Here is a 13995-nt window from a genome sequence, read left to right on the forward strand (position 1 = left end):
TTATTTTGTTTCTGCGCTCCGCCGCACCCTATAGAGTTTCATCTCTCGTCCGCCTCCACCTCCGAATTTCGCAAAGTTCACGTTAGTGCCAGGTGAGTGCACGTGAGTTTTACTAATCGAAAAACGTCGGTTATTAATTGGAGAGTCGCTTTCACGTGCGCTTGATGACTATGACGTCGCGACGCTGACGTAGTGGAGACAGCGTCACGTGCGGCTGCGTCCCGACGGCATCTGCGCGAACACGTGACGTGCCACAGGTTGCCAAAGATGAAACGTCACACCGTCTACTATCAGTAGTATCTGCGGCGTTATCTTTAGGAGACGGTGCTCGGCGTCGCGACGCTGTCTCGATAAGGTAGAGTGTCACGTGAGTGGGGATGTTCAAGAAGTGGCAAAGGAAAAACGTAAGTTTCTTCCAAAAATATTTATTTATTAAAAACACTATTCAAGGGAATTTTAAATTTATTTCAAAAATATTAGTTTTGACCACTTAAAAAAAAATGTGTATTACAGGTAAACCTAAAATTCGCAACTATAATTTTAGAGTAAATTTGATGTGGTAAACTATACACTAAACTTGCTGATTTATCTAAAAAATATTTTTTGTGTGATTCTACGATATCACTTGCACCTTTTTTCAAAAATGAACACTTGTGTGATTTATTTGTGTACTTACTTAGATATAAAAATTTTACTTTATTTTGTGGTTATTGTATTGATTTAATAATTTTTATAGTTACAGCATTGAATTAGAGTCGACTAAATTTTTAATCTGCTTAATTAATCGATTAGGCATTAGTTGTAATGACCAATAATAATTTGATCGATTTTGAGCGAGCTAATATTGACTAAAAATTTAGTCAATAATCGTGAATTTTTAAACGAATTGTTTATTTGTATTTGATTTACGATTTGTTCAAATTTCAACAGTACTTTCTATAGAACTATTACAGTATCAAATAGTTATTAAAAAAATTAAACGCTTTGTTATAATTTTTTTTTTCTTAAAAATACACAGTTTGTTCAATAATGGTCAGGTTTACATTTGGTTTAAAGTTATGAGTTTACAGCTTACATAAACAACAACTTTTTAACTGCCAGATATTTAAAAAAATGTTACAAAATAAACGTAAAATATGTGCAGAATTTTCATTTTTCAAAAAATTTAAAAATACGTTTTGTTATTTTAAGACCCGGTTTATTCACCTTCAAGCAAATTTATCTGGCAAGTAGTTGCTATGATTTAGATCCATGGTAATTACCGTTCAAATAAAGTTACCTGAAGGTGAATAAACCGGGCCTTAATTTAGCAAATGAGGTGAAAAATTATTACCTATGTTGTACCACCTAAGTACCATCGGTGGACATTAAAAACTGGGATAAGATAACATCTGTATAAAGTCAAAAATTACAAAATTTGTATCAGTTAAATTTGGTTTTTTACGAAAAGGTTATTTTTTGTCCGACACTGTCAAAATTTGAGAATTTTCTCCTATGTGAACGGATTTTGATAAATGCCACCAATTGTCAAAACGAAACGTCAAGCTAATTTTTAAGATTTTAAGCAGAGATTTGGAGCCTTTAAGGGGCTCGTCGAACAAAAAAACGTTGTATTCAACTCGTTCGAGTGTCAATTGGGCTTTTTTGGCACTCGTGGGCCTTTAAAACTCTCGTTTCACTCGCGTTTTAAACTGGCCCCCTCGTGCATAAAAACCTCAATTTACACAAGAACTCGTCAAATAAACTACTAAAAAATTATGACGGGGTAAATGACGTTTATTTGTCAAAACCATCAAATTAAAGTTCAGTTTGTTTCATATTAAATGATATTTTTTGTTTTCCCAATTAAATAGTTGCTAATTATCATAGAATCGGTTTTTTGGTGGTGAAAACAGGTAGGTAACAAAAAAACATTGAAACTCGACGGGGTAAGAGTTGATTGCAAAGATGTTTTCTTTTCTTACAATTCTTCCATATTCTTCAATTCGCCTTTTCGCTAGGAAGACAGTATTCTTGCTAATGCCCAATTCATGAGCAATAGCTCGCATAGCTAGGAATCTACGCCGTCTCGGAGACGTTGCACAATAGTAAATAGTTTGTATTTGAACGTCGGACAAACTGGAGATTATTTTAATTTTACAAGAGAGAGATGTCAATGTGACAGTAGTTAATCTGACAATTTATGACAAAGCGAAAGTTTGATACACAATGAAAAATTTTTGGATGTCCCAGCTTTTAATGTCCACCGATGGTACCTATATCAGAATGATATGAAAAAAAACCTCCTGATCAGCATTTATTACTGTTCCCTTTAATTACAAGAAAAATTCAGTACTACTATACTAAGTGTACACTAGATATTATGTTAATTTTTCTTTGTAGAAAATTAATGAAAATTTGTATGTAAAATTGTATTGCGTTTGTACAGAGTGAGAGAAAAATAAGTGAGCAATTCTAAGTTCTGGTTTTTAAATACATACTCCCTGTATCTTTAAATTTTCGATACAAGATGATAAAATTGTATTTTATCTTCGAGAGCGAGAGCTAATTACGCTTGAGAAGATAATTACATTTTATCGTCGTGTATAATATTCAATTTTTTTCTAAAGCATTTGTATTTTATTATTAAAACATTTTTTTTTAATTATTACTGTCAGGTTTTAAAATCTCGTTAGTGGGAGCGTTGTTAGGGTAATAAAAAAAATACATTTTATAGTCTCGGTAGTGTGAACGTTGTTAGGGCAATAAAAAAATTAATTACTTTATCTACCCTTGTTGTTAAAATACCACTTTATCTACCCCTGCGGTTAAAATAACGTGCGATCAATTAAAAAAAAAATCGAGTTACCTGGATTGTGCTATTCTGATGCTTTGATTGGTTCAAACCACCATTTTCGCCTACTCTGATTTTTTTTTTATTTGATCGCACGGTACTACTTGACCTTTTGATTTGAATAGATAAAAGCACACTTTAACATCTGCTATAGAAAAAAATAATTTCCTTTCCTCTAAATATTCAATAATTTAGTGCTGATATTAATTATTAATTTAATGTGTTAGTACTATGGCGGCCAAAAAATTTTGAACGATCAAATTTTGGCATATCAAAAAATGTCAATGTAAACTGCCCTTTACTGTTATTATGACGTTTATAAATTAAATCGAAAAATTGACGGTTTGAAGTAAACGTCTATCAAGTTTATAATAATAATTTAGTGATACAATGCCAACCGTATCTGAATTTACTAAAGCCAAAATAGTTAGTAACCCTTCACCAGAGGGGTATGTCGTATGGGCAAATTTCGACGAATTTATGGTTATCGAAGGGCACTATCCATGCCATTATGCGGAAGTGGGAACACACTGGGACGGTGGTTCGGCGTCCAGGTTCTGGAAGAAGGCGGGTGTCTTCCGTGGAACAGAACGAGGCACCCCCGAACTATCACCGAAATCTGTGCCTGTCCATGAGGAATAGATTGCTCTTGGTTGTACAACAAAATGGAGCAATGATCAAATATTGACTTCTTCAGTTTTAGTTGTAAAGGTTTGTTTTATCTTAAACTTTTAATTTTAAGTTTAATAAATAAATGTTATAATTTGTTAGTATTGTGGATTGATCTGTACTTTGAATTTTTTGATATTTGCGTACCAAAATACAACCTGTTGGGTCGTTCTGTCTTGACGTAAATAGAACTAAATTTGGTTTCATCTATGATGAAGACATTCCTGATTTTGTGTTGATGCTAAACCTCTAAGAACTAGATAGGTACGTATGTACATTCTACACCACTCGATAGCCTAGGGGCTGCAGCGACTTTCGCAATTTCGACGGCAAAGACGAAACGATTAAGATTCATCCACGTTTACCATTCGTGAGCCGACATAGGCACACCAAAATTTTTGTGTTAATCTATGATTGACTAATCTGTCACTGGTGACATGACAAGAAAGGCAAAAATAAAAAATGAGGTTAGTTGACCATAAAGCTAGTTTTACATTTATATGTCAAAGGAATAACAAGTCGTTCAAAATTTTTTGTCCGCCATAGTACTATGGCGGACAAAAAATTTTGGCCGTCATTGTCTGTCAATTAAAAAAAAAATTGTAATCCGTACTTTATTGTCATCATGATTACCGTCTTGATTATGAATGTTATTTTTTGGGTGGTAAATTTCAAAACTCAAAATTATTTTGTCATTTCTACCACACAGAACGTTTACCTCAGGTTATCTATGTACGATTGCCCTAATTTTGTTCATATCGGATTTTTGGAATATCTGAGCTTCAAACAGTTTAAATTGATTGTCAAAATGACAAGAATCGGAAGTGGGGTTACGATTCCTAAAGGTTTATTTACACTTTACTTGCAAGTCAAGAAAGTGACGGCGAAAATTTTTTGGCCGCCATAGTACCTATATCAGAATGATATGAAAAAAACCCTCCTGATCAGCATTCATTACTGTTCCCCTCAATTACAAGAAAAATTCAGTACTACTATACTAAGTGTACACTACTCGTAGATATTATGTTAATTTTTCTTTGTAGAAAATTAATGAAAATTTGTACTTAAAATTGTATTGCGTTTCTACAGAGTGAGAGAAGAATAAGTGAGCAACTCTAACTTCTGGTTTTTAAATACATACTCCCAGTATCTTTAAATTTTCCATACAAGATGATAAAATTATATTTTATCTTCGAGAGCGAGAGCTAATTAATTACGCTTGAGAAGATGATTACATTTTATCGTCGTGTATAATATTCTATTTTTTTCTAAAGCATTTGTATTTTATTATTAAAACTTTTTTTTTAATTATTACTGTCAGGTTTTAAAATCTCGTTAGTGGGAGCGTTGTTAGGGTAATAAAAAAAAAATACATTTTATAGTCTCGGTAGTGTGAACGTTGTTAGGGCAATAAAAAAATTAATTACTTTATCTACCCTTGCTGTTAAAATACCACTTTATCTACCCCTGCGGTTAAAATAACGTGCGATCAATTAAAAAAAAAATCGAGTTACCTGGATTGTGCTATTCTGATGCTTTGATTGTAGTGGAGTAAAATCACATATCTAGCTCGCTTATTTCTGAGGGTAGGTGATTCCAAGGTATAACTAAATGAGACCTATACTATCTTGTAGAGGACATTTTGGGGCATAAGGAATGGCCATCTACAACTTTTTTTAATAGGACCGAACTTTGAAAACGGCCTTTATACGTAGTTGAGGTGTACTCCGAAAAACTGCGTTTCTCGTAACATTTAACGTTGTGTTAATTCAACCATTGAAGCTATAATTTCGATTTTCTGTATATTTGTAGTAAAAAGTACAGCGCTTCCAATAGTGAATCGGAAATGTCGCAAATATCGATAGTTGTGAAAAAAATAATTAATAAATTTAGATTAATCAAAAATGTGCATCGTAAACTTCACTCTGCTGGGACTTATGTGAAATGTTGAAAATTTTGATACACATGCAGCGAGTCAAATGTAACAAAGATATTGTAAAAGTTTTTAAAAAAAGAATTAAGTCAGTAGCCCGTATACTTTTTGAGAAAATAATTTTCTTATTCGACGAACGAATGCGCCGGGCGTCTCCTGGCAGGCAGATATAACCCGGCACGCGTATTTAGTCGTCTATCGATGTAGGGATTGTAGCAGTCTAAAAACAATAATTGTAAAATTTTGAGTAGGTAAATTTTTTGTATTTTTGCTAAAATTTACCTATTTTAAATGCTCTTTTCGTCATCTTCATTCTCATATACCTAAACAAGAAACATTGTTGTGACATTTTTTGCAAGAACAATCTGTAGCATTTTAAGCCTTCCTTCATGCACATACATTTATTATTTTGGCATTATTGGTCTGTGCAAAAAATGTTCATCAGTTTTCTAATGTCATTAGGTATGGGATCCATTGTAGCTAAAACAGGTTGTAAAATGCCCTTGTTTAGATGGGGAGATTTTAAATTGTATTAAATTAACCCAACACTGCAAAACGCACTAGAATACATTAATTAGAACATAAGTTCATGACAAAAATGTTATGAACTGCTTGAAGGATATATTTCAAATTTTACGTGCGTTAGCTACTTCTTGCTCTACGTAGAATTTAATGAATTTTATGTCAACCAATCTCTCGCTGGATAAACTATACATGACTACACAACGATATACGTAATTGATCAATGCATCTAAAATTTGAGTGAAGTATGTAGGTACATAATAATTATTATTTTTTAATGTTAATACCTTAGCACATGTTGACCAAAAGCATCATCTGTTGGTGGCAATATTTTAGCAGACTTATTGGGGGTTGTAGTCAGTTTATACCTCAGTTGGTTTAATATGTTAATGGTCTCAGTTTTATTTTTTTAAAAAGCCAGTGCGAATTTAGTAGAAATTTTAACGCCTCGGTCATAGTCATCGAGTTTAACTTCCCTAACTCTTTAAATGTTTTCAGAAGGACATTGTATGCTGTTTTTTTTTTACCGATTTTAAAACGTTAAAAAATGCATCGCTGGTAACACTTGCAAATTTAATTTTCAAGTAGGTGCATACGAGTATGTGCACTAAAAAACCCATAGGTAAATCTTTTGACATACTTAAAATGAGCATATTTTGCAAAAGAACAGGAAGTAAAAAAAGAGAGAAATGAACTGCAATTCAAACTAGTATAAAATTGTATATTATGTATACACCAAGGTGAAGAAGTTCATGATTATAGCCAGAGCGCCAAGATTAGAGCCCGAAGCGTGCCGAGGGTTCTAAGGCGCGAAGGGTATAAGGGACTTCTTCACCGTGGTTTATATACTATTTTTCCACTACTAGATACGTTAAAACCCTTTCGGATGATAATTATTACTAAAATTATTTTGTCCGATGCGACGATCCGAGTTCTCATTTTTCAACGGTTGCTATGAAAATCGTCTTTGTTAACCAATGAAATCAACGAAAATCTATCATTGCTAGGTGACGGCTGTTCATTATTCACCTAGGTTAATAATGAAAATCATTATTAACCTTGGGAGAGAAATTCTACTTCTGGGGTCGGTTCGAGAGTCAATAATGAAGCCTTCTGAGACTAGTAGTGGAAAAATAATATTTTTGATATTGATTGACTTTGAAGACATTTTTCTAACATTTTTTATAGGAACAGGAGAATCGACGAGAAATAATATTTTGCTTTTTTTTGTAATGGTATTGCTTATTTATCCGTCTTCAATTAAAAAAAAAATTAAACAATAAATGTATGTGCATCAAGGAAGGCTTAAGATCCTGGAGTGATTGTTCTTGCAAAAAATGTCAGAACAATGTTTCTTGTTTATATGAGGATGAATATGGCGAAGAAGAAAGCATTTAAAGTAGGTAAATTTTAGCAAAAATATAAAAAATTTACCTACTCAAAATTTTACAATTATTGTTTTTAGACTGCTACAATCCCTACATCGACAGACGACTAAATATGCGTGCCGGGTTATATCTGCCTGCCGGGAGCCGCCCTGCGCGTTGGCTCGTCGAATAAAAAAAATATTTTCTCAAAAAGTATACGGGCTACTGACTTAATTCTTTTTTTAAAAACTTTTACAATATCTTAGTTACATTTGACTCGCTGCATGTGTATCGAAATTTTTAACATTTCACATAGGTCCCAGCAGAGTGAAGTTTACGATGCGCATTTTTGATTAATCTAAATTTATTAATTATTTTTTTCACAACTATTGATATTTGCGAAATTTCCAATTCACTATTGGAAGCGCTGTACTTTTTACTACAAATACACAGAAAATCATAATTATAGCTTCAATGGTTGAATTAACACAGCGTTAAATGTTACGAGAAACGTAGTTTTTCGGACTACACCTCAACTACGTATAAAGGCCGTTTTCAAAGTTCGGTCCTATTAAAAAAAGTTGTAGATGGCCATTCCTTATGCCCCAAAATGTCCTCTACAAGATAGTATAGGTCTCATTTAGTTATACCTTGGAATCACTAAAAGTCATAATTTCAGTCCGATTTTACTCCACTATTGGTTCAAACCACCATTTTCGCCTACTCTGATTTCTTTTATTTGATCGCACGGTACTACTTGACCTTTTGATTTGAATAGATAAAAGCACACTTTAACATCTGCTATAGAAAAAAATAATTTCCTTTCCTCTAAATATTCAATAATTTAGTGCTGATATTAATTATTAATTTAATGTGTTAGTACCAGGGTAATTTACAAAAATTTAGTTATTCTTGGTATCAGACTAGGGAAATTCAAACAATTATATTTTTCAATATAATCACTTTATCGTTCACTCATTTTTCTGTCATCACTGCTTTATCGGTCGAAAAATAAAAACCACGAAGCTTCCCATTAACTTTTGGAAATAAATGCTACTCATGTGAGCTGCTCAGGCTAGATATTGTAAATAGGGGGGTTTCTTCAAATTTTGAAATCAGAGTTATCAATGCAGCAATGCAATTCCTGTGAATCTTATACTGTTCGAGAAAAAGTCTCATTTTGCACCGGCCTTCTTTCTTAATTATTAAATTTACCAATATATTCTAGACCACATAGATTTTCGTAACATTCTATACCAAGTTTTAAATTTTTGTACCTATTCTTAACCATTGTACAAATATTTTTCGGCGATACTTCACAATTACTTGATAAAGAGTTTTCAATTTGTCACTGAATGCCTTCTACGTCAGAAACAATACATTTAGGACCATCCGGGTACATGCACGGCAGTAAGTAGATAAAATACTCTTCGTAATATGATTGTCTAGTAAGCTTGTTTTAGAGTTGACAGAAAATAACGTGTTTTAACTCAAAGCTATTCTAGAGAAGGAAACTCTTTAATTGCACCCTCGTTGTAAGGAAAATGAAAAGTCGCAAGTTTTTGGACTTAACAATTAAATTTAGTTTTTTAAACAATTGACGTAATTAATGTTTTAAACATATACAAAGTGTCTATTAAAGAACGCATATTAAAAGTCCTGTGGAATTGTGAGGTTCTATAATTTTATTGTATCGAACTAAATATGTCAAGCCGTTGAAGTCGTCAAATCAGATGTTAACAGTCAAATGTCATTTTTTTTCAGTTTTTCTATGTAAACCCTGTTCACGTTGGATTGAATATTAGTGGTGTAAATCGCACACATTTGGCATTAACTTTCATATGAGTTGTCATAGTACCAGCTCAGCCATTTGCACCACAACTCTTCTTCCCAACGTGAACAGGTACATATTATATTCTAATTATTTTTTATTTTACAACAGTCGTTATTGATGAACTTACATAATCTCTGTTTTTCTGTTTGGTACCACTATATACTACAGAGCTGCAAAAATCAAATTATATATTCGAATTCCACAGGACTCTTGATGTACGTTCTTTTATAGACATTTGTACATAGGAACTGCAATATTTCAAAACTTACTTTTTGACGTTAATTTAAATTTTTCGTCAGATTCTTGGTAGACAGTCGTTGTAACTTGCATCACAGATGCACATATGTTTACATAAAACGTCAACAAACAACTTCCTAACCTTACTTTTTCGCATTCGTGTTTTATGGCTGTTATTTGTGCAATAGATATTATTAATTTTTAATAAAATAAATTTAATTAAAAAAAATCTTTGATCGCATGATACGAGTACATATGTACCTACTCATTTCAACGGCGCTTTCGAATTCGACTCGTGCATAACATTGACTACTCATCGTATTACAACTGATTATATACTATTGTGTGTTTATTTTTCCTTCCCATGAGCAGGTTCTTCAACTGTCGAAGTCGTCTCAAGTTGTTTAAAGAACATTTGTTTTTTGCTCAGTTTGACAAAATTGTATAATTTTTCAACGGTTAAAAGAGGCTGTTTTCTTTTTCAATCAATTAATAACTAAAGGAACATTGTAAGTGAGAAATACGTATTCAAATGAAAAATACGTAAATGGAACAATATGAATTTCTATTATCAGATTATCACTTTTCTCGTATAAAAGATTCAAATTTTGAAAGTGCGTAGTTGAGACTCTGGGAATGATTTCAAATTTATCTTAAACTTAAATCTGCAAGAATTATTTTATATAATGTCTTTTCCCGAAAGGGAGTTTTCTTTTCGGCAAGCAAAATAATACCAAATTATCGTATACGAGTACTGTTTTTGGCAGTTATCTTGAAAAAAAAAATGTTTCACCGACAGCTTTTAACACACCGATCCTTAAAGAGTTTATATTTACGGTAAGTGTGATAACAAAATTTAATATCGGGCCTTCAAATAAATATATATTTAGAGTAGGCGTAGACTACTTCTGTTAACAGTGTAAAGTAATTTTTGTAGGTAACCAATTATTCTCCGGCGTTACACAGGTTACATAGTAAGCTTTTTCCCAATTTCATATTGTCATATTCCGTGAAGGGGGAATAGGAAGAATGCACTACAAAAATTAAAAATATTTTCTAACCTAATTTTATTTCGTTAAAATGTCAGACGTTTCTCGTGTCATTTTCTACGCTGGAAAAATGTTGCAAACAATTGAATTTCCAGAGGTTGCTCTAAATATAAATTTATTTGAAAGCCCGTGATAATAACTAGATAAGCCGCACGAAAATCATCAGTTCATGTAAATTTATTAAAGATTATAATTGTTTCAACATTATTGTAACTGTAAATATCTTCGTAACTTTAAGTTAAAAATAATCTGGTTTTCCATCAAACTGGTTATAACCGAAGAAAAATTTCACTTTAGCACTTTTACGCAGAACAAATGTATATGAATTAATCTTTACTAAACGCACTGACGCTAACATCTTAAGAGAGCACTCTTATGAAACTTTATTAGTAAGAAAAGAATGTCAGGAAGAACCGAATGAAAAGCGACACATCGTGTGGTAAAAGTTTTATTTAATAAATAAGCAACACTTGATGACTCTTAAACTTAACACTAGAAATTGTACTGATGAAGTGTTTTGTTGAATCGAAGAAACTTTGGCTGTAAGTACTTATCATGGGCAAGAGTCGGAGTCATGATAATCAAAAGCATGCAGGCTCAGTCACATCAAACGGAGTTGGCACATAATAAAAATCAGTCCGGTGCTGGAAACGATAAAACTAATATCACTGACGTGCAAACTCGAACCAAATAAATTAACAGTTCGTTCTAGCTTGGTCCGCCGTCGTCAAAGGCACATGCCGGGATTTTGTACGCACCAAATCGGCCACAACGCCTCCGCCCCCAACCCTCTCGAAATTAACCTGTCTCTATGAGTATTCAGTCGGGTGTAAACGTCCTCTTGTATGGTGAAGGTGGTGGTGTCGAGCTGAGGGTCGCTCCACACCCGCTCGGCGAACGCCGCCGCGCGCGGCCACAACCGCGTGTCCAAAGAGCCTTCGTCGAACTGCTCGCTCCACAGACAAGCTTCTCCTCCGAGAATTTGTTTCTTATTGAGGTGGAGCTGCTGCCAGGGACGGTGGTTGTAGACGGTCTGCCAAGGCCTGTACGGGTCGCAAGCCGCCTCTCCCGTCTCTCTCCACCTCCCGAAGCCGCAGTCCAAGTACCACGCGTCCACGTGCGAGATTATCACCCTGTACCCATCGGCGATCAAGTCGGGAGTGTCCGGCCACTGACTCGCCCCCCAACTCTGAACCACGACGTTCTTCTTGTCCAAGTACTTGTACACGTAGGGTCTCTTGCTCAGGTTGCTCGACCACATTATCACCACCGGAACCCTGTTTCCGTTGTTGGCCGCGTCCAGCCTCTTCAGCGCTTTCAGAGTGAACTCCCCCCACAAGTCGTGCAAATCCGTGTAGTTCATCAAGGTCGTGGTCTTCTGCAAGTGCTGGGCCCAGCATTCCAGGTTCACCTCGTCTCCCCCGAGGTGGAACAGTTCATTTTCGTCGCTCAACTCGAGGAGGTCCTTGTAGACTTTTTCCAAAATATCGTAGACGTTGGGGTTCTCTGGGTTGAGTTGGCCGCAAGGGGGTTCCCCGCAGTACAAACTCCAAGGGCGCTCGTTGACGCACACGGCCAACTCTCCTAGACCTTCTTGAGGACCCCAAGTCCATCCGTTGCCGGCGTGCGCCGGAGTGTCCATTTCTAGAACTACTCTAATTCCTCTGATTCTAGCGAACTCTACTAAAGCTCGCACGTCTTCAGGGGTGTAGATCATGTCAGGGCCGTAAGCTCCGTTTTTGGCCAGTTGGGGGACCCTGTGTAACACTAGAGGGAAGCTCTGGGAATCGGTTATGTGCCAATGGAAGACGTTTAGTTTGTTAGCAGCCATGCCGTCCAGCACCCTTCGGATGCTCTCGACCGACATGTAATTCCTCGCAGTGTCCACCATGATGCCTCTGTAGGCAAAAATCGGGTTGTCTTGGATACTAGCACCCTTGAGCACCTTCAGCATGCCACTTCTTTCGTACTCGTCCCACCAGATCAACTGAGAAAGAGTCTCCAGGCCGTGTCTCGCTCCGAAGAAGGTCTTCGCTGTGATATTCGCGACGATCTCGTCTTCTCTGGGCTTCACCACCAGACTGTAACCTTCACTGGTGTCCAGTTTCAACTTGACCACGTCCGGTTGGGCTATGTTGACCTTAACGACGAACCTCTTGACGTCGCTGCTTTGCTCTACGTAATCTTTGTTCTGGACTAGACTGATGACGTTGCTGTTGAAAGCCATGAAGGACTGCTGCAGGAGACTCCGCGCCGGTTCGTGGACGGCCGTCTCCAGCTCCAACTGCTGGTGGTTGAAGGTCACAGCTCTGCTGCCCAGACTGACCGGTCCTGTGGGCTGGGGCCAGAGCTGCGTCGAACCGCACAACATGCTGCATGTCGATAATGACACTACAGGGATGGCCCCTTTTACATGCCGCCTCTCGCATCGTTGATTTATACATTGCCAAGTCCACTGGGGAGGGTGTGTCTTCCTGAAACAACGAAAATCGCTGTTAATTTTAGGGATATGTATGGGGTGTGCGGTCGCAGGGGTTGTTTGTCAGCGCCGCCGAAAAACTTGGATAGTTGGTGATCAATTTTTAATGGGGCGATTTGTACGATGCGCGTTGCAGGTTTTTAAATTTGATTTTCGGTCGGGACTTTTTCGAATGAGCCACGGTTTGCCAGCTTTCAACGATCCATTAGCTGAAATTTAATTACGATTCCATTTAAATTAAAATAAAAATACTCGAAAGCGTCACAGCGGATTCGTTTCCAAGCTCGCCGGCGCATTTTTGTTGTGGTGTCATCGCTGTATTGTTTTAATTCAGCTGGAAGCTGCAAAAAATTCGTCGATAATTTGTCGCCACTTTTTACTCCCTGTAATCTGGGATTAACCAACATACACCCTGTGTATGTAAAATGAAAATCTCATGGTCGGATCTTGCTAAAAAGGCTCGAGGCAAACTAGTCAATAAAAATTACTTGCAATTACGCAACCACCTTCCTTTTTGTTCTTTCAAGAACTGAAAATAATTGTTTACGGCACCATTTAAAGCTGTTGTTGGCCGACTTCTCGCAACTCATCAATTACCTCATTCGTCATTCTTTCTACGCAATTACACAATGAATGCACTTCTCCCGATGCCCATTGAGCATTGATTGGGCCGGTGCCAGCTGATTAAACCGATTTTGTGTTCTCGAAATGACAGACAAACTTTCAGACCCTTCACCCATCCGTTATTAAATTTAAACGGTATTGATCCTGACCGTGGATTCGTCGGAAAATAACTCAAATTTATTTTGATGCGAGCACTACAACCAATTAATCCTATAGGGTTACCTCTGGAAACGGAACAGGTCACCTAAATTTAGACTAATTGATGTAAATATTTGAAGGTAAAAGAATATCCTGTTAGTATAATGTTGTAGGTTTCCCTCGACCATAACGCTGTTGCGGGGTGCATGTCGTGTTGTTGTAGTAGTAAATGGGAACGTTTCCGACTAATGATATGTCCATAAATAACAATTCGATTAAACGGGGAAAAGTGTGTCGTTTCGGGGAGCTG

General features: G+C 36.0%; 2 protein-coding genes across 4 annotated transcripts in view; one reads left to right on the forward strand and one right to left on the reverse strand.

Annotated features, from left to right (window-relative positions):
- Positions 1-276: 276 nt before the first annotated feature.
- The window catches only part of s-cup (stanley-cup), a 41946-nt gene continuing 28227 nt past the window's right edge, over positions 277-13995 (forward strand). Inside the window, exon 1 of the mRNA XM_069040103.1 lies at positions 277-404. The gene's annotated coding sequence lies outside the window, so the exon portion shown is untranslated. The remainder of the gene's footprint in view (positions 405-13995) is intronic.
- fdl (fused lobes) overlaps positions 10877-13995 on the reverse strand; it is a 91356-nt gene continuing 88237 nt past the window's right edge. For all 3 annotated transcript variants that reach the window (XM_069040081.1, XM_069040082.1, XM_069040083.1), the window contains one exon: positions 10877-12918. In XM_069040081.1, the coding sequence (XP_068896182.1) occupies positions 11172-12918 (1747 nt within the window). In that variant the 3' untranslated portion in view covers positions 10877-11171. The remainder of the gene's footprint in view (positions 12919-13995) is intronic.

This window comes from Tenebrio molitor, chromosome 2, assembly GCF_963966145.1.
Source record: "Tenebrio molitor chromosome 2, icTenMoli1.1, whole genome shotgun sequence".
In the NCBI taxonomy this organism is placed as follows: Eukaryota; Metazoa; Arthropoda; class Insecta; order Coleoptera; family Tenebrionidae; genus Tenebrio; species Tenebrio molitor.